The following is a 21,324-nucleotide window of genomic DNA, read 5'->3' on the forward strand; positions in this document are numbered from 1 at the left end:
TAGATGAGGTTAGGTCCCCCATTAGGTCCCAGAGAGACATTATTTTTATCTCACTTGTAATTATTCGATGTCATCTTTCCAAGAGACACTTGGGGTACAACTGGTGAACACAGTAGGCAAGGCTCATGACACTTACATTCTGGCCGTTGGAGGAAGATAATAAGCACAATAAATAAATCATAGTATGCGGGATGATAAGTGGTATAGATAAAAGAGAAAGTAGTCTAGAGTAAGGAGGATCAGGAATGCTGGGTGAGGGAAGCAGGCTGCAATACTGAAAAGACTGGTCGGCATATCTCCATACCATAAGCAGGTTAACTCAAGAAATATTATAGTGTTAAATGTAAAAACTAAAACCATAGCCCTGTATAAAGCCTGGCATGGGAAAGTCCTCAATACATATTTATCAAGGTGACTAGTGGACAATGTTATCATTATTATTACACGCATGCAGAATTCTAAGTTTGGGTCCGTCACAGAATACACGCAGTCCTCCCTTGGGTGCACAGCAGGCAGACCAAGGCTTACGCCAGGGCTGTCTAATCCTCCTCTGAAATCTCCCGTGGTGAAAGGGAATTCCTTTCACTGTCTTTTCCTGTCTCCTGTGAGACTCTAGCAGGGTCCAACAGAGCTAATTAATTACCCTGTCATGAGGGCATAGGGACTTCCTGGCTGTGATCTCTGAGGGCGCCCGAGGATTGAGGATCTAATGACAAAAACAGAATCACTCTGTTCCAGAGAGTTGATATGAGGAGAGATTTGGTATCTCAACTCTCGGATGTTTCTGTCTGTGTCTGTCTCACACACACACACACACACACACACACACACACACACACTCACTCTGTCTCTCTCTCTCGCTCTCTCTCTCTCTCTCTCTCTCTCTCTCTCTCTCCCCTTCTGGAAAACAAACCGCTTGGCTCCTGGGCAGCTTAGCTTTAAATTGGAAAATGCAGCCTTGCTTGGCAAAACAACAGTATCACAGCCTCCCCACGGCTCAGAACAGCTTGTGACATACACCCCTGCAGGCAAGATCATAAAGGGCTGTCTAACATCCTGGAACCACCAGTCCCCAAAAGGACTTTCCTGTGCAACTTCTTTAGAATTCTAGACTGTGGGACCTATCTTCTCTTCTCCGGCAGTTTCTCACCCTGGACTTGAACTTTTGCTTCGTTTCTCTCCATTTAATTAGTGACCCCATCTCTTAGAAGAGATCATTAGAAACCCACGGTGGCCCTGGAGATGCGAATCAGAACAGAATTCAAAGGGAAATAGAGGAACCAATGACTTGGAAGTCTGAAAGAGCACTCTAGTCCCTCTGACCTTCATAACATAACAAGTTCCCTTCTAGGCCACTTTACAGAGGCCCCAATTCAAACAGGTGCTCCTATTTACCTCTTCTCCCTGTTCATCTCAAATTAAAAAAAAAAAAAACTAGATTGAAGCCAGTTCTTGCATGGTTCTGATTATGTCTCACCTAGATGATGGTGGCCCCTCGTAAGTCTTGCTAACTCTGGTTTCACCCACCCACACCCATCTCACATTCTGTAAGCCAAACCAAATGGAGAGAACCAAAATCCTTAGCTTGCATTCAACAACCCAGCCCCAGTCCTCTAGCGATACCCAATGCTATTTTCATCTCCTACATGCTGGCCAAACTTGCCTAACCGTAATTCCAGACCGTAGGTATGGTCGGGGCTGTTCTACTCCATACTTTGCTCATTCCAGTCCTAATGCCTAGAAATCCATCCTGGGCGTGTTGATCACTTACCTGTCCTCAGTGGTCCACCTCAGATATCATCAATGGAAATAGCCTCTCCTTCCTATGAATTCTCATCAATTATATCATTTTATAAATAGACTGCATTTGCATTCGTACTAGGTTGTAAGCTACTGGCTGTCAATGACTGACTTGTATTTGCATCACTCAAAGCCTAAGGCTTTGCACTTAGTATTAAATAAAACCTCATTGATGGGTGAATGGACAAAATGGCCCCTCTTCTCAATGCCTGTCTTCAAAATAGTTTAGTAAAAAGGCATTACGGTACTAGGTACATCAGAGCGTTTCCAAAATGTGGCTCATTTTAGAACAGACTTTAACATAGTACAAGTTTACCTTAAATTTTATCAATGGGCATTTTTCATTGGAACGGTGTGAAAGACCATAATAAAACAATCTTTACCTTTAATATAGTCAGTCCTATAACACAGATCATAACATCATTATAAATTTTGTTAACTGCAGTTACTTTTGAAATTATAGTTGAAATTTTATAACCAGAGCCAGATACAGGAGAAACACTCAGTCCCCAACTTAATATGGTTGGACTTAAGATTTTTCGACTTTACAGTGGTGTGAAAGCCATTCAGCAGAAACCGTACTTCGAATTGTGATCTTTTCCTGGGCTAACATATGAGGTATAGTACTCTTGTGATACTGGGCAGGGTACTGAGCTGCAGCTCGCAGCGGGCCACGTGATCGCAAGGGTAAACAACTGATACACTTATAACCATTTTGTACCCATACAACCATTCTGTTTTTCACAGTCAGTACAGTATTAAATTACCTGAGATAGTCAACACTTTATTATAAAATAGGCTTTGTGTTAAGTGACTTTGCCCAACTGTAGGCTAATTGTAAGTGTTCTGAGCATGTTTAAGGTAGGCTAAGCTAAGCTACAATGTTCAGTAGGTTAGGTGAATTAAATGCATTTTTGACAGGATATTTTCAGTTTATGATGAGTTTATCAGGATGGAATTCTACCAGGATATTTTCAGTTTATGATGGGTTTATCAGGATGGAATTCTACCATAAAGCAAGGAAGACCTGTACTTAATTATATTTAAGATCACATTCACTACTTTTTAATTAAGAGCAATTCAGCATGTTCTCTGCCTATTTCCTCCCCAGACTTTAAGCTGAGCACGACACTGCCTGAGGGGCAACGTTTAAGCATTTCTGAGGGGGAGGTGTGTGTGTGTGTGTGTGTGTGTGTGCGCGTGCACACGCATACTTCTGGTTCTTACTCCGATGCTTCAAGGTTTCAGTTTCATGGAGCATCAAAACCTCATTTCCTTCTAGCCTTTGATTTTATTGAAAGAAACATTAACTCACTGCTTCATAATTAAGAAAAGCTCTTCGTGCCTGCTACTTCCCGCTTTGTTTTTTTCTTTTTCCTGGTATAAAATTAGGGGTCAACAATATCAACAATTGAAAAAGAAATTAGGGAACCACCTGCTGGTTTGGGCGCTGTCTTCCTATTAAGTAGTTCTCCTGGTGGTGGCCCATCTGATGATCCTAGGTACTCCTTCCCATCAGCCATTTCGACATTCATATGCTTTCTGCTTTCTTCCAGCTGTCTCAGGTCACCTGCTGAGCTTCGTAGTCTGCATCATCCTTGTGTTCTTTGTTTATAGAAGATCAGTCTCTAACAGAGACAGCTTACTTTTAGGTAGACTTGGACTCTTTTTTTCCAATTTAAACTTTTAACTTTAAGGCATATACCTTTTAAAGTAACAATCTAAAGCAATTTTTTTTAACAGTCAAAAGACCCCAGAGGTAGAATCCAGCTGACTAATTTCCCCTTTCAGTTTTACATTTTGAAATGTGTTCTGGCTTACATTTTGATTTCTAGGACTTTCAGACACTTCACTCTTCTTTGGGTCCAAGGTATAGAGGGTCTTAACTGGTTGGGGTGGGCAGAAGGGCTTGACCCAAGACCTACATTAGTACCATATTGTTCAGTTCATGCACGACCTGGAAAGGATTGACCAAGACCTAGATTAGGACTGCGTCAGGAGTAAGGAATGGACCCAGAGCAAATGTGAAATCAAACGATGGAGCTGAATGGCTGAGGCACACTGTTCGTGTCAGCATTTACTGTGTACCTACTATGTGCTTGGCACTGTGCAAAGTACAAAAGTTGCAGTGCTGAGCAAGACAGACAAACATTCCTAGAAAAGGAATAGATATTAAACAATTACACAATAAATACTCTGAAGGAGCATGATAGTGTGTAATAGAACTGAACCAGTCAGGGCAATTAAGGAAACTTACCCATTGAAAATGCCATTTAACTGCAGATCTGAAGGAAGAGCAAATAATGGAGGAGGAAAGAGTTCTCCAAGATACAGTACATGAGAGGTGAGAAAGAGCTTGGCATGTTGCAGAAACTGAGTGAGTGGCTGGAGTGCCAAGAGGCTGGGGATGGGCATGGGGTGGAGATGGTTGCAAAATGGGACTGGAACAGTCTAAAAGTTATAACAAGCTCAGACGTTAGCCAGGCAATCTTGTGCCTTAGCTGTGAGAGGTCCAGCAACAGGGATCCTAGATGCAAGGGGAAATGGCTGTCTGCAGACTATCCATTCAGGCTTAGGGCTGAAGTATGAACCAGGCATACTTGTAGGTTCAAAAGACTCACCTAGATACATGAGCATCTATCTGAGTCCTAGTTACTGAGTGCAGTCCACATAGGACTGCAGGCTTGGAAAGAGACTGAGGTATGAGAGTGAGTGTCTCACGCTCTTTGTATCTCTCTGCCTTATTCTGGGCTGACTCAAGGGCTGAGCCATGGATCTAGCTGTGAGACACTGTGGAAGGGAGAGACTGGACAAAAAGGTGGGGGGGTGTCAATGCTACTCTCCTATAATGTGGGGCTTTCACACTGTCATTCTTTACAAGCTTTGAAAAGCATCTTTATAAGCTTTGAAAAGCATCTCTGAAATTGAACAGAGTGAAGCATTTCTCTTGAAAGCCTGAGTAGTACTGTCCTAAATCCCACACCATCTTGTGATGAAATCTCTTTTGCACTCATCTACAATCTCTTTCAATTTTTTCCTCTCTCTTAATGTTTTAGTTGCTTTTAAAAAAAATACGTAGTTAGGTTTCCCAGCTTTGGGAAATTAAATGCACACTGTGATCCTGGTTGGAGATAATGCACTGAATAGAAATGATCCAGAACAGTGAGGGGTAGGTCAGTGCCACCAAGGAAGTTAATGCCTGTTTAACACGTGTTAAAGATGAGCTGGATTTGGGGATTACGGCTCACCCTGAGTACTGGGGAACAAAATGAAGTGTAACTCTCACAACTCATTTTTCACCTTTTAATTTTCCCTTTTCTACTCCAATCCCCACCCCCCTTACCTCCAATTAAGATGTAGATCACATAGAAATAAGCCCTATTTTTCCCCTTGCTAGACATAATCTCATTTCAATCTTACACCAACCCAATTTTGAGGAAATCCTAGAAAGTTCGTGTTGTAGAACTCATGTCAGAGGTGCCTTTGATGTGCCCTGGGTCGTGGATTACGCAACATATTCTTGCTTCTGGGGCCCCGTGACACCAGGGAAAAGCACATCACTCAGTGGCCCAGAATCTCAATAAATACTCGGTATCCTGCGACAGACAAAGAAAAAACAACTCTCTAGGAATACTTTTGGTCCCTGGATGAGAAATGTTTTAATATTGGAGTTATTAGTTAACCCAAACTAAAGTCTTCTGCCTGCTATCTGGTGAGTTAGGTGTCTTTTAACTTGGGTTGGTGGGAACAGAAGGTATTCTTAGTCTCCTGTGAGCCCTGATGATGATTTTTCTCTAATCCTTTTGGATGGTTTCACTCCCGGCCTTAGCTAGTTTCTCCCATGCTCATCAGTACTCTGCTGAAGACTCGAGGTGACTCTCTGCAGGGCAACCCAACTCCATCTGTGCAGAATTCTCTCTGGTTCTCTGCCTTGTGAACTCCAGTCCCTTGGGCCTCCCCACATTCCCATCTCTGTCTATTCAACTCAGGGAGGTCACAGGCCATTCTTCTGGGTTCCCCTCTCTGTGCTGTGTACTGGAGACTCTCTCCAGGCAGTAAGCTAGGGCAATTGTAGGGCTTTCCTCTGTTTGTTCCCATCTTTCAGGGATCACTGCCCTTTATTGCCTCACATCCAGTGCCTTGAGTACCATCGGCTCATTTATTTTGTCTGTATCTTTTAGTTGTGCCAGGCATGAAATCCAGTCTTAGTTACTTTCACTTGGCTGAAAGCAAAATCCCTCCAGGGCTATTTTAAGGTTGTTTAACCTTGTTTTTGACACTCACTTTTTGAGGCCCCACTCCATATGAAGATAAACACAATGAGTGATCTGACAGTAAATTTTTATTTTGCATGAAAAGATTTTTACGGCTTTTCTTTTGAAACTATTAATTTACAATTATTTAAAGTTTCTTAGCAAAGGAATTTTTAGAATTAAGAATTTCACCTACAAATCACTTTCAAATTAATTGTTAACACTAAATTGAGTAATGAAATTGCAAGAATTTTATATTTTTAGGTATACACTTACATAGTTATTCATTTGGTTTTACATAGTTTTGCTGCCTTTTTTAAATTTCTTATATATTTTCATGGGTTGTTAAATAGCTCACAGGCCCTAGGAGTTGGGCCTATAGTCCCCAGTGGGTAAAACAGCCCTGCTTTCTTTTGAGATTCAAAGTGGTAGTAACTACCACTTATAGTACCTCTGTTTCCCCAAATGCCAGTAAGGCATCTCGACAATTTCCATATTTTCCTCTGTTAGGTACTAGGCAGGAATAGGCTTGTCCCCTTGGGCAAAACTGTGGCCTTTATCCCTGGTGAAGCAAGTTCTTCACCAGCTCAAAAATTCTCATGTCCTAGGGCCTCTGCTTTCAATCCTTTGAAATTAGTGGTTCTCCCCCAAGGCTATCTCCATCCCCTGCTCCTTCCCACCTTGCAGGGGAGTATCTGGCAATGTCTGGAGACATTTTTAGTTGTCACAATATTGGGGGAGGAGTGTTGCTGCTATTGGTGTCTTGTGGGTAGAGGCCAGCGATGTAACTAAACACCAACGGTACTCAGGACAGCCCCTCACAATAAAGCATTTTCCAGTCCACAATATCTACAGTGATGGGGTTGAGAAACACTGTCCTAAATCAATGTGGCCTCAGAATGCAGAATTGTTGGGCTTACTCAGAAAAGCACCATTTCTGCTGGCCTTGTTGCCTATTTGTTTTTTAGAGTTTTCTCTTAGTGAACTCGATTAATTCATATCATTCTAACTTTGAAGGGAATCACCATGGTATTTGTAGCAAAATTAGCTCAAAATATTCTATAGAAAGAGCAAGCTCTAGCTTCCCTAAAATCATAGACTCTGGGCCCCTGAGGAGGGCCACAGGCTGTGACTTTGGCCACTGGAAATACTAGATTCACACCAGGCTGGGCAGAAGGTCCACTGAAACATGGTGACTCTTTCTCAAGGGCATTTTTGTTCCTTGCTACTTCATTGACTGCTCAGCTAGAGCCAACTTTGCATAACTTAGAAATCAATGAACTTGTCCCCATCTAGCTATGACCATGCTCCATCACCATCCATTTCCAGTCTCACTAAAACAGATACTTTATAATCAGCAATTATTTTTGTATTTGTTCTGGGGTGAGTAGGAATTGTTACACTTCTTATGAACAAGAGGGAATTACATGGAAAATCCAATGGAAATACATGAGATGTCATTGACTCCTTTATTAGCCAGGTCTGATTTATAATGTACTTACCTGCCTAGAAATGAAGAGCTCTGTCTGAGTTAATTACTAGGAAACAGTACTGTCTGTCAATATTCTCTTTTTTTCCTATGTTCTCATCTGATACGGAAATGAACCAACCTTGTATTTCTTATCCTTGAGGTGTTCTGCTTCTGAGTTTGTGTATAAAACGCGATGTGTATTATACATAAATTTTGGTAACATCTATACTTATCCTCGAATGTTTTCATTTGAGCTGGTAGTGATCTTAGTTTCCCAAACATATGTTAGGCCAGTTTATATCTTTGGAACCTTAGCTCTTGCTGTTCCCTTTAGCTGAAATGCTTCTCTTGTCCTCCTCTTATAGGGGAGCAGCTACCTTTATTTTAATCAACTTAAATAGCTATCTCCTCTAAGAAACCTTTCCTTAACTTTCTCCCAGCTAGGACTGTCTTATTACTTTTGTAGACTTTAAGAAATTTTGCCTTTGTGGACCCTTTTCTCTATTAAAGTTAAAATTTATATTTTATAGTTGAATTAGTATAAAACTGAATTTAATAATATATTAAAGTATTTTTGTACCTAACCTAAAAATTTATTATTTAAAAAAAATTTTTAATGTTTTCAAAGGCCCCTAAAAGTATTATGGGTCCTAGACAGTGTATCTACTATGCCAGTTGGATAAGAGATCCCTGACCTCAAGAGTTAGAATTGGTCATTTGTGCTGCTATTGAAAAACAAATATACAAACAAGTATAGCAATCTATTCTTAATGACTATTAGTCCCTTAAACACAGGGTATTTGGCTAATTCATTGCTTCTAGCTGTGTCTAATGGGATACCTGGCATGAATTAGGGACTCACAAATGAACAAACAAATAATGCTATTCTGGTATTTTGAAACCTTGGGCACCAAAAGACTCGAATTCATGAGAACACGGCGGGGCTAGCCTATACGAGAACCTTGGTCACTGCCATTTGGTACTCTTTTAAAAAGACTTCCGGAGGCTTTTGCTTCTGAGAGGATGGAGTAAGATGTACGTTCCCCATCCCTCCCACTACATCAACCAAAAAATCTTGGATGTTACATGTAAACAAAGCTCAGACAAAGAAAAGGTGGACTGGCTGGGGACTTCACATAACAACCAACACAATAGTGAGTTCCCAGGATTTCTTTTTACCTCATATCTCAGACTGGATATTGGAGAAGCTGGCAACCTGGGTTATTGATACTTGCAGACAAAACAGCCCCAAGAAAGCCTGCCACCTCTCTAGCCAAAGGGCCTGGAAAAGGGCAGCCTAGCAATGCAGCAAACTTTTAGAAAATAACCCTTTGACTATATCCAAAAACCACAGAAAAACTTCAGTCCTATCTCTGTCTCTGTCAGCAAAGACCAAGTGGGGACCCTGGACTTCTACCCTTGCCACGCTATAAGGAGGCTCCCCCAGTCTCCTGCTGGGGTCATATCAGAGAAGGCCGAGTAGGGAACCAGGACTTTAGTTCATGCTGGGCAGTAATGAGTAGGCCTCCATCCCTGCTCTACAGTATCAGGGGAAAACATGGGGGGGAGCCTAGACTTTTACCCGCTTTAGGCAGTAATGAGGCATCCCTACTTCCTCCTCCCTGGAGTGGTATCAGAGGGGGACTAGTGGAAATTCAGTTTTATTATTACACAACAATAGCAAGGCCATAGTGTCAGTGGAGGCCATGTGGGGAGCCGCAAAGAAGTACCTAACCCCCTCCCCAGCCAGGGTGGTATCAATGGGGCCCTGTTGAGGAGCCTGAACTCTACTGCTGCCCAGCAAAAGGGGTCCCTCCCCAACTAGCTGTCATAGGAAGCCAAGTGGAGAATGCGGACTTCTACCTTCACATGGCACTAACAAGGTGACATTCCGCATACCTACTAGAGGAGTGTCAGAGGAAGTATGATAAAACATAAGCTTTAAACAGGATCCTGAGTCTTGTAATGTAACAACCCAAGGTCAGTCGAAAATCACTCTTCATACCAAGAACCAGGAAGATCGCAAACTGAATAAGAAAAGACCATCAACAGACACCAAAACCAAGATGATATAAAATTATCTGACAATAATTTAAGTGGCCATCATAAAAGTACTTTAATAAATACTTACAGACATGCTTGAAACATGAAAAAATAGTCTCAGCAAAGAAATAGTTTCAGCAAAGAAATAGAAAATATAAAGAAAAAGCAAATATAAATTTTAGAACTAAGAAATATAACAGCTAATATAAACTCAGTGGATGGACTTGGCTCAACCCCATAATGGGGATGATAGAGGAAAGAGTCAGTGAACTTGAGGATAGAATAATAGAAAATATCCAATCTGAACAACAGAGAGAAAATAGACTTGGGGAGGGGTGATTAAGAGTGTCAGGGACATGATGGACTATAACAGAAGATCTAATATTCATGTCACGGGAGTCCCAGAAAGAGATGAGAGAGTGGGTTAAAAAGTTTTCCAGGAATAATGGCTGAACATTTTCCCAAATTTGGGAAAAAAAACATAAACCCATAGATTCAAGTAGTAAGAAATCTGTAAGCAGCATAAACCTAAAGGAATCCACACCAATGCACATTAATCGTCGAAAGACAAAATATACATCTGATAAGGGACTTTGTATTATCCAGAATAATACAAACAACACTTATATCTTGAAAATATCCAAATCTTTTGGTTTTTTTTGATTTATTTCACAAAAGAAGATAGAATAATGGGCAATAAGCACCTGAAAGGATGCTCGATATCATTTGTTATTTACAAAATGAAAACTACAATGAGATATTATCTCACACCCACTCGAATGACTATAATAAAAAAGATAGGCAATAAAAATGTTAGGATGTGGAGAAAGGAGAACGCTTATTGTTGCTGGCGGCAGTATAAAATGACACAACCACTTTGGAGAACACTTCTGCAGTTTCCTTTAAAAAATTAAACAATTTAGCATATGGCCCAGTAATTCCACTCTTAGGTATACATCTACAATAAAAGTATACAGATGTTCTTAGCATCATTATCCATAATACTGGATACAACCTAATATTGGATACAGCAAAAATTAGAAACTACCTACATTGCCACCAATTGGTAAAGGTTCTATAGCCATACGATGAAATACATTCAGTAATAAAAAGGAAAAATTACTGATATGTGCACTATGACATGAATAAACTTCAAAAACATTATGCTAAGAATCCAGGTCAAAAGACCACATATTGTATGATTATATTTATTTGAAATATCCAAAAGAAGCAAATCTGTAGAGACATAGAGAATAGTGACTAGCTGGGCTGGAGAGGTGGTGAGGGAGGTGATGGGGGGGGATGACATTTTGGGGGGTGAAGGAAAAAGTGCTAAAATTGTTTTATGATCATTGTACAACTTGGTAAATTTACTAAAAGATCATTGAATTGTACACTTGAAATGGGTGAATTATATGTGAAATATACCTTACTATAGTTACTGATTATGTATAATACACATACATAGATACATATATGTGTATATATATGCATATATGTAGCCTCCATACACATATAAAAAGCTAGTTTGTATTTTGAACCAGAAGAGTGAATAGAAAGGAGAATTTTATATGATATCCAAAGCCTGTCTTGTATTCTCCATTTCATTGCTATTTTTTATTAATTGTATGGAGAAGTCATCGAAAATACTAGGTATGTCTGATGCCTTTGTTTTTTCTGGTGCCCCTACCTACTTCAAGGTGATTAAAAATTTAATTTTCTTTTCAGATGTGTGGTTCTGTGTTTAGTTGTTGCTAACAGTAGGACTCATCTAAATCATAAATACTGATAAGTGAATTCTAAGATACTTGGATTAAGTGAGGATAAAATGAAACCAATACATGGTTGCCAAATCAGCTCAATGTGTGTTCTATGGATGGGTTCCTTTCTAATTGTAAAAAAATATTATTTATTCCTAAATCATGAAATAGATGGTGAAATAACAGATATATTATGAGTATTTTATAACAGATAATATCCAATTTTAATTGAAAAACTTAAGTTGCCTAAAAATTAAATAATTTAAACACTATGATTGGCATGGACTTAATACTACACATAATGTTACATTTGATCAGGGAAAGTTTTAGTCAATGCGTGAGAAGCTGGCATTTCAAAAAGAGAAGGAAATGTATTTTAAAGTTTTATTTTGGAAAAACATAAGGACGGACTTAAAGACAGAATTAAGTTAAAAACATTAATTCATGACCTTTAAGAAAAAATGCGGTTGGCCAGTTGCATAGAGTAGCAGTCCCCATTGCCAGTCTTCGTATCACAATCCGTAAGAACTATTGGGAGGTCTGACACAGAAACAGAACAAACAAAAAATAATGACTCTCGAAAGCAGATACCTGAAACATGTCAAGTATTGCTTTGGATAGAGAATAAAAGGTATAGTGGAAAATTCTTTTTACTGGGCTGTGGAAGTTTCAGAAAAGTCTAAAATCTCTATTTGTTGTTGTTATTGTTTTAAGAAGAACCAAAATTAACTGATCTTTTAATACAGGAATATTCTCAGTTCAAAGTAGGACAGAAGAGTTCTAACAAATATTTAAAATACTCTGCTATAGGCCAGCTACTCCATTCTTATAGTCAATGTTTTGTGTTTGGAAAACACACACACACACACACACACACACACACACACACACACACACACACACACACACACACACACACACACACACACACACACACACACACGGCTGAGGGAACCCAGTGAGAGGGATCAGTGATGTATTAATCCAGAGTAGTTAATAGCCCTACAGTCAACGGAGCAAGGGCAGAGTGGTCACGGAAGGAAGTCAGGGATTAGTGCCTCAGTGCTAAATGTCAGCTCCAAAGGGAGAGGCGAAGGCAGATAAACGCGTCCCTAGGTGGCAGACTGCAAGGATCAGGCACAGAAAGGGGAGATTCATACAGAATGGACAATAACAAATGTTTTGTCGCAAAAACTGCGTTCATGGCATGAGCACAGTCTACTGGGTTAAGGCACTGTGCAGCACCAGGCAATTAGAATTCTGTTCACTATAACTGTGTGCACAGGAGCTCCCTACCTGGTCATTTAGGCTCAAAGACTGTTCATGGCTAGTATACATTACTTTCTCTTCTCTGGACTGATTATTAGTCTGACTTGACTGTGTTGTAGATTAGTATTTTGCATTGTTTGTACACAGCTTGCTTATCTAGAGGGTAGCTGATATTTTTATGTAAATACCTAAAGGACTGCTAAACATATGGTTCTTAACACCATGCTATCTATTTCTATTTCAGCCTGGACAGTTTAAGACGGTGCAGCCTTGCTACATGTTGTAAGAAATGGCTGTAGGAAACAACACTCAACGAAGTTATTCCATCATCCCGTGTTTTATATTTGTTGAGGTAGGTGTATTTATTTGCCTTTACAGACAAATTGGAATAATGGTAGCAGTTTTTATGCTGAGAACTTGGATTATTTTGTAAAATTATTTAATCTTATGATAATGAAATTTTGATAGCACACATATTGGTAAAGAATTAATGAGATATGCCAAGTGTTTCTTGAATAGGAAGCCATAGAACAAGGTTCATGTATGGGGTACAAAATAATTGTGTTTTATTAGATTTCTTTTATTTCCAGTGGTGACTTGAATATATTATTAATTATGAATGCAGCATTTTGATTAAATTGTTTTTTAAAAAATCAATATCATGTTTTAGGAATTCAATAAATGAGGTTTACAGATGATGTTAGTTGATGGCCTTTTGCCTTGGAGCCCATACAGAGAAAAAGAAATCTTAGAGTTGACTCTCTCCACTGGGCAGTTTGCTTTAGTGGGATGTTGAGAACTTGTATAGTGTGCAACTTCTTTTGTTCATAAATGATTTTGTTGAGTTGCTCCAACTTTGTACCAGCAAACAATTTCTCCAGCATCTTTTGGGTTAAACTTCCTGCACCCTTTCCCCACTGTACCTCCCTTTCTATAATGTTTGCTACGGAAGAGACAAAGACTTGGAAATTTTAGGAAATTTGGAATAATAGGATGAAAAAAAAAGCTACTCCAGGTTATCTCAAAATAAGATGTTTATTTGCCAGAGACGATATTATATCTGCCTCCTCCAAGAGATAGAGCATCTACTCCAAGAGATAGAGCATCTAACAGATTGGTTTTTATCCTGAAAATTGTGTTTAAAATATGACGATATAAAGAGCTAAAAAGTAAATGTCCTAAGTTTCCTTTCTGGGTAACTACCCCTATAGTCTCTCCATCCCAAGGATCAGCTGTAGCTTGTTCTTATGTTATGGGGCAGGGGATCTTTTTGCCTGAGTATGGGAGGACTATGCACGTTGATCCATTTTATTCCCTGTGTGAAAACAGACACTTGAATTAAACCACTACTGATGTTAGCAAACATGTACTTTCAGTACATATGTTATTTAAACACAGCCTATGAATCAATGAAACAAGTTTGGTTTTTGTTTTGTTTTTATCTTCTAGCTCTTGAAATAACTTTAGCTGTTTACATAGTCAGTTGGATAATTTTGAGCATTCCGATTTGGGGGCCAAATATATATGTTTGGCCAATCCTTGAGTTTCACCTTATAGATATCCCTTGGTAGTTTAGATGAACAAATATTACTAGATGATTTATTTTCTGGTGATATTTGTGAACCTGTTTGTATTGCAGAACCAGGTGGAAATATAGGAGATTAGGTTGGGACAGAGGTGTTGATAGAAGTTAAGATACTCAGACTCAAGCTATATCTCTGAAAGGGTAAACAAAGAACTCATCTCTCAACATAAACACATATTCTTAATACTCTTATCTTGCTGTACAAGGCCAAGAATAACTCCTTTCAGACAATAACTATACATTATATATATTGTGGGTTCTACTTACTATTGTTCATGTTGAAATTGTAATGTAGAAAAAGGAGTCCTTTCTCCCACTGCTCATGGGGGAAATGGTAGAAGGCTGTAACACTATATTTTTCAATGTTAAAACCCTTTCTCTTTTGTCATAAGAAAAATAAAATTTTAAAGTAAACTAGGGGAAATTTAGAATAAGTCACCTGTCATCATCCTTACCCTCATGGTAGCAATTTTATTTTAAATTTTCTTAAAAATAGAACAGGAAACAAACCTTAAAGTAAGAGATTTAATTTATTTCTGGAAGCTCTATCTCTAAAGATTTTCAGCCCTCTAATGTGTGAACGATGAGCTTGATGGGTAGAGCAAACAACAAAAGACATAAATTAGTCTTTGTATGCCTTAACCTGACACAGACATAAATATAAGAAAAATCTTGGAGAGGAAAGATAGCTTATTCTTTTTCTTGCTGTATTGTCATTCTTACTTTGCATAGAGGTTTAAGACATATCACTGACTTGTCTGAAACAATCAGGAGAAAGAAAGAGAGGAAGTGAAGTAGAATAAAGTAGAAACTGAGAAGGGAAGAGGTGACTCTCAAAGTGGCTTTCATGATTCTCATGCATTTCATTCATCAAATGCTTATTGTTATACGTACCCCATGTTCATTGCTGCACTATTTGCAATAGCCAAGATATAGAAACAACCTAGGTGTCCGACAATAGATGAATGGATAATGCAATTGTGGTGTATATATACGGTGGAATATTATTCAGCCATCAAAAAGAAGTGAAATACTGCCATTTGTGACATGTATGGATCTCAAGGGCATTACACTAAGTGAAACAAGTCAGTCAAAGAAAGACAAATACTGTATGATTGTGAAATATAAATATGTGGAATACATATGTGGAATCTGAAAAGGAAAAAAAAAACAAGCTCATAGATACAGAGAACAGATTTGTGGCTGCCAGAGGTGGGGGTACAGTGAAGAGGACAGAAGTGGGTAAAGGGAGTCAAAAGGTTAAAAAAAAATTGTTAAAGTCTCTTCTGAGATTGTGCAACAAAACTCTGAGTAAGATCCAATGGGAACAAAACAAAAGAAACAAAAGAAAATACTTATTATTTACCTGCATTATAACAGGAATATCAGAAAACTTGATCAAAAATAACTTGGTTAAAATGTCAATATGATCAATAAATATCTCTTCACATTGCTTTTTAATTATGAAAAGATTCAAACAGAGAAAATAATATAACAGACATCATTGCACCTACCATCAAGACCAAATCTTAAAATTATGCCATATGTGCTTCAAATATTTTTTCAAGGAATATAAAATATTACAGCTATGGCTGAAGTCCTATTATCCTAGACCCAGAAGTAACTACAGTTGACCCTTGAACAATGTTGATTTGAACTGCACGATTCCACTTATATGGAGATGTTTTTCAATAGTAAACACTACAGTGCTACACAGTCCATGGTTGGTTGAATCTGTGGATGTGGAGGAACCATGGATCTGGAGTTCTGACTATAAGTTACATGTGGATTAACCCTCGCATTGTTCAAGGGTCAGTTGTATGTATGTGAAGTTAGAGGCTTCATTCCCTTGCATGATTCTTACGCATATTTTCATATTTTCCCTACATGTCCATATATTCATAAATTATATTTTAGGGAGATTTTACATAAATGATACCATAATGAACTTTCTTTTTGCAACTTACCTTTTCATTCAACATTATGTTTCTGAGATTTGTCCAGATTGGCAATTCATTCTTTTTAATTGTTGCATTTTATCCCATTGTGTGACTATACCTACTGAGGGATGGTTTGGTTGATTCTTTGTTGTTTATTTTTTTTAAGTTTTATACTCTTACAGCTTTTTTATTTTTTCTTTTTTTGCAGGAAATATTCTTATTTCTGTCTCTATGCACATGTGTGCAAGGGCTTTCCTTGGATTGCCTAGTGGTGGAATTGTGGGGAGATGATTACATTTTCCAGTTGTTTGTTGCTTCATTATAGAAACAATATTAATATTTTAAATCAGTTTTCTTGAAAAAACTTTGTTAGACTTGATTATTGGTTTTACTAGTATCTGTATATTTCTTAGATTTTTTTTCAGTTATATAATCTGCAAGTAGTAGCAGATCTGTTTTTTCTTTTCTGATTGTTACAATTAATTTGTTTTTCTTATTGCTTTGGCTAAGGCCCCCAGTGTAATATTGGATAAAGACAGTGGTAGAGGACATCCTTACCTTGTTGCTGATTTTAAAGGAAATACTTCAAGTGTTTCAATATTAACTTATAAATAAGCATGGACTTATTTTTTCTGTTCTGCCTTCTAAATTAGATTCCTTGTTTGAATCCCCCTTTATGTTACAAATTATAGATTTTATTTCTATTCTTTTAAAGCTTAGTCCTAAATTTTAAATATATAAACAACAAAAATTGAGGTTAATCAATAGCTCTATGCTTCTTTTAATGCTATTTTTAGGTCACTTCAGGACCTTGAGTGTCATTCATGATTTTTATATCTTCCTTAAATTTTTCATTAATTTTTCAGTCAGGGCTTCAGTGACTTTACCCACATATTCATCAGTTTGGAGGTTTTTTTCTTACCATTCCTCCTTTTATTCTTCTCCTTCAGGATTTAATTTCCTCATGAAATTTATCCCTTAGTAGTTGTTTCAGCAAGGATCTAGTGAATTGTAAAACTTCTTAATATTTATCTGAAGTCATCTTTACATTACAATTAATCTGGAATGGTGATCTCTCTTGGCATTGAATTCTAGATTGACTAGTTTATTTTCTACTCTCAGAACTTTCATAATGTTAATCCATTTCACTCTCCTTCCATCCCATGTCTTTATTGTTGCTATAAAAACTCTTTTCTCTTATTACTGTTCTTAAAAGGTAATCCACTTTTTCTCTCCAGTTGCTTTTACATTTTTCTTTGGTGTCCTGAAATTCAGTATAACATGTCTAAGTGTGTATTTATACTGGCTAGGACTTGTTTTACATCTTGAATATGAAGCCATGTTTATACCAATTCTATAAAACTCTCAGACATCACATCTTCAAATATTCTCTTCCTCCATTCTCTGTTCTCTCTTTCTATTTGATGTATGTTGGATCTTCTCATTCTTTCTATAGTCCATGTCTCTTAACCCATATCTTTTTAATATCTAGAAGTTCTATGTGCATTTTAAAAATCTGTTTTTATAGTATTTCTATGCTTATGGTTTTTATTTTTTATTCTTTCAGATTATTCTCTTTTCTGAAATTCCTGATATTGTGATCCTCCTGTATGTTGTGTCCGTTGTCTCTAGCTCATGGTGGATTGTTTATTTATATTTTTAATTATTCTTAGCTCATTTTCGGCAGAGCTTGCTTCCTCCGTAGAATTCTTCTGGGCCTTAGGTTTTAAGAGCATTTCTTTGGAAAGTTTTTGCATGCATGTTTCTCTTGGGTTTACACTACTATATTCGTAAGTCAAATTTGCACAATCCCAAAGTATAATTAATCAAAGTTCATCTTCCTTGTAGTCTTCCTGTGCCAGCAGGTGGATTTACATAGAACACTTCTTCTCTGAAGTGAAAAGCAAGCTTTCAGGAATTCTGGGTTTTACATAGGAGTCTCAGTTCCAACTCAAGTCCTCAGGATGTCCTATCCTCATGGACATTAAAACCCAAACCTTGTTACTAAGATTGACATGTACCCCTTTCTCTAGTCCCACTTAGGTTCACCTATCATCAGTTTACTCAGTTACCACTCTTATTTTTGGTATGCTTTTTGATTGAGCTCACCTGTGAATTAAAAAGAAAGAAAAACGCTAACCATTGCTTGTAGATGTTTGCATTAGAATGTTTTCATGCCATCTTTGTTCCATGAATGCATTCATTCATTCAACACTCACTTTTTTAGAACTTGTTTTTCTCTCCCAAGTCATTAAGTGTTCTGCTCTTTTTGCATACTTTACATACTAACTAGGTTTCTGTAACTTGGATCTCACCAAGTTTTTTGCAGGTCCATGGCTGTTGGGCCATGTTTAACATGTGTGGGAGACGGAGGGTGGGGATGAGAGACACAAAGTGCCCACAGGTGGAGCACTGATGTGTATTTTCTTGGTGATTTCAACTATATGAGCACAAAATTTTGACTGGGGGCCGGGGGTGTATGTTTTATTTGTGGCAATTGGTGAGGAGAATAGATGCCAACCAGTCTCTAAAATTCAAATGTGCTGACAAAGCAGGAGCCTGCCTTCTGGGTGAATTTTTCACTTAGAAGGCTGAAACAGTGCTAGAGAGGCTATCTGACAAAGCAGCATGCAGCAGGAAAGCTCTCATGACGGTAACAAGTCAGGAGAGCATTGCTCTAGGTAATCCTTGAATGTCACAAACCAAAATAAGGGTTACGATGTCACTGGAGAGAGAGCAAAGTTTGTAGATTACGAGAGTAAATACAGAAGGTAATGGGCTGAAATGAGGGGATTAACAGTGGGAGGACAGCAGAACAGATTGAGAAGTATGATATGCAATGGGTAATGCAGGTGCTTCCAGAAACCAAGCCCTCGAATGTTAGATATTCAGAAAAACGTCTCGTATACATCTCCCAGTGTCAGCTAATCCTTAAAATGTACCTTTCCGGGCTTCCCTGGTGGCGCAGTGGTTGAGAGTCCGCCTGCTGATGCAGGGGACACGGGTTCGTGCCCCGGTCCGGGAAGATCCCACATGCCGCGGAGCGGCTGGGCCCGTGAGTCACGGCCGCTGAGCATGCGCGTCCGGAGCCTGTGCTCCGCAACGGGAGAGGCCACAACAGTGAGAGGCCCGTGTACCGCAAAAAAAAAAAAAAAAAAAGTACCTTTCCATGCTGGCTTAAGCCTCTTAAATGGAAGGCCCTTGACAAGAGAATAATGACTTTAAGGGCCGGAATATAAACTTTTCTATCACTAATGAGAGGGAACTTCAGAATCACTAAAATTCCGATATGGCGCACAACAGTATTTCTGGCCAGCTTTCATCTCTTCACTGATCTGGTTCTACTAGAGCAAGTAAAAAAGAGCAAATGCTGAACTAGACAAAAGCTAGAAAAGTCAGAGGGTGTAGGTAAAGTGGTAGAAAGTTACCAACCTATAAATGAACATGAGGACATCAACTTCCTCATCCTCATTTTTACTCCTTGAAATCAATAATATTAATTTTGGGTGAGGATACATGTACAACAAAGTATCTTCAAAAAAGTGATCAAAATAATCAAATATTCTTTGTGGTTTTCGTCCTTAGTCCATTTTTCTCTTTCTCTCCCTCTGCCTTCCCTACCTCTGTCTCTCCCTTTTACTATATTTCTGATCCCCCTCCCTCTCTCCATGCTTTCCTTCTCTCTCTCCTTTTCTCTGTCATTTCAACAATACCTCTCATGCTTGAAGATCTACAAACGGAGAATTTCCCTGAGGGAAAACACACTCAAACTGGTCATTGAAGTATAATTTTTTTCCCTAAAAATAAGAATACAAGCTGTTTGAGATCTCACATGTCCCCAAAATCAATACTGGTGTACTTTTGCAAAATACTTAAGGCTGAGATATCCCTTTTGACAAATCTTCCCCAGATATCAGTGGATTACTCTCAAGACAATTTCACTGCATTCTCTGTAAAATCATGAAAAACTCAGTCAAGTCTCTTTCAAATATATTTGTGCTAACAGCAAAACTCTAAATGGAGCTTAGCTTCCTTGGCAGACAGTATTAAGTACCAGGAGTTGTACATAATGAATGCAACTGTTGCTTGATATGTATAGATGTGACAGTTTTATCATTTTGACAGTTGCTTGTACTTGCAATTGTCGTTGCCTTTTTTGACAACTCGTTTTTCTCAGCTGTAACCTACAAGGTGATTGCTATAAATCCCAGCCTGAAAGTAAATAATCTCACGATGTTCTGCAAGAACTCGGTGATTCTGAGTGTCTTTCTCCAGGGCCAGAAGTTAAGGAATTCCGCCTCATCATTTTTGGACAATGAGTGCCATTTCAGTATCTTTGTTTCATGCGCCTCAAATTCTAAAAGAAGAGTTGCTTGGCCTTGCTTTCTGCTCTTTACTTGCAGCTGCTAAGATTTAGCAGCTCTGATTGCCTTGTTTCTGAGACTTAGATTGCATTTATATTTAAGTCACATTGAGATCTTTTTCTCCTTTTAAAAGAAAAAGAAAAAAACTCTGCTGGTTCTTGCAAGGAGAAAGTATCAAAATCTTATCCTCATACATAGTAGAGTAGAATGAGAAAATAACTTGATGTCAGAAGCACTGGGTTTGAGTCCTGGCTCTGCCATTTACTGCTGCTAGAAACTTGCGCACCTTCTTTGAACCTCAGTTGCTTCATCTGTGAAGTGGAAATAGAAACAGCTTCTTCCTGAGCACTTTTGAGAAATGAGGTAATGCACCTGAAAGTGCTTGTTAAGTAATAAGTGGTTAATAAATGTTAGCATAAAAATAATTTAAAATAACAGATTCTACCCAGTATAAAACAAAATCAACAAAGATGAAAAATAAAACTAACCAAACACGTACTCACACACACATATACATGGACACCAAACCCCTGACAATTAGAGAGGAACTCTGGCAGATTAATCCTCAGATATGCAACATTCCTGGTCTTAGGGGGATAATGTTTTTAGAATATATTGAGATGTTATCGGGTAAGGTTTCAAACAAAGTAATGAAAAATCTGTGGTCTTTTAAAACTTGCAATGACAAATGCACGTTATAAAGTACTTTCCCATGCATTTCCTTATTTAATCATCATTTTGACTACTGTTTGCAGTACTGGGGCAAAAGGACGATGCCAATATTTAGGTATCTATTTTTCATATTATCAAAATACCAATGTTGAGAACCATCCACACCC

At 38.3% G+C, this 21,324-nt stretch overlaps 1 protein-coding gene across 1 annotated transcript in view; it reads left to right on the plus strand.

Moving 5' to 3' along the window:
- The first annotated feature begins 12,845 nt into the window (after positions 1 to 12,845).
- Positions 12,846 to 21,324, plus strand: part of PLPPR1 (phospholipid phosphatase related 1) — a 121,253-nt gene continuing 112,774 nt past the window's right edge. Inside the window, exon 1 of the mRNA XM_019948878.3 lies at positions 12,846 to 12,948. Within this exon, the coding sequence (XP_019804437.1) occupies positions 12,886 to 12,948 (63 nt within the window). The 5' untranslated portion in view covers positions 12,846 to 12,885. The remainder of the gene's footprint in view (positions 12,949 to 21,324) is intronic.

This window comes from Tursiops truncatus, chromosome 6 (assembly GCF_011762595.2).
Source record: "Tursiops truncatus isolate mTurTru1 chromosome 6, mTurTru1.mat.Y, whole genome shotgun sequence".
Lineage (NCBI taxonomy): Eukaryota > Metazoa > Chordata > Mammalia > Artiodactyla > Delphinidae > Tursiops > Tursiops truncatus.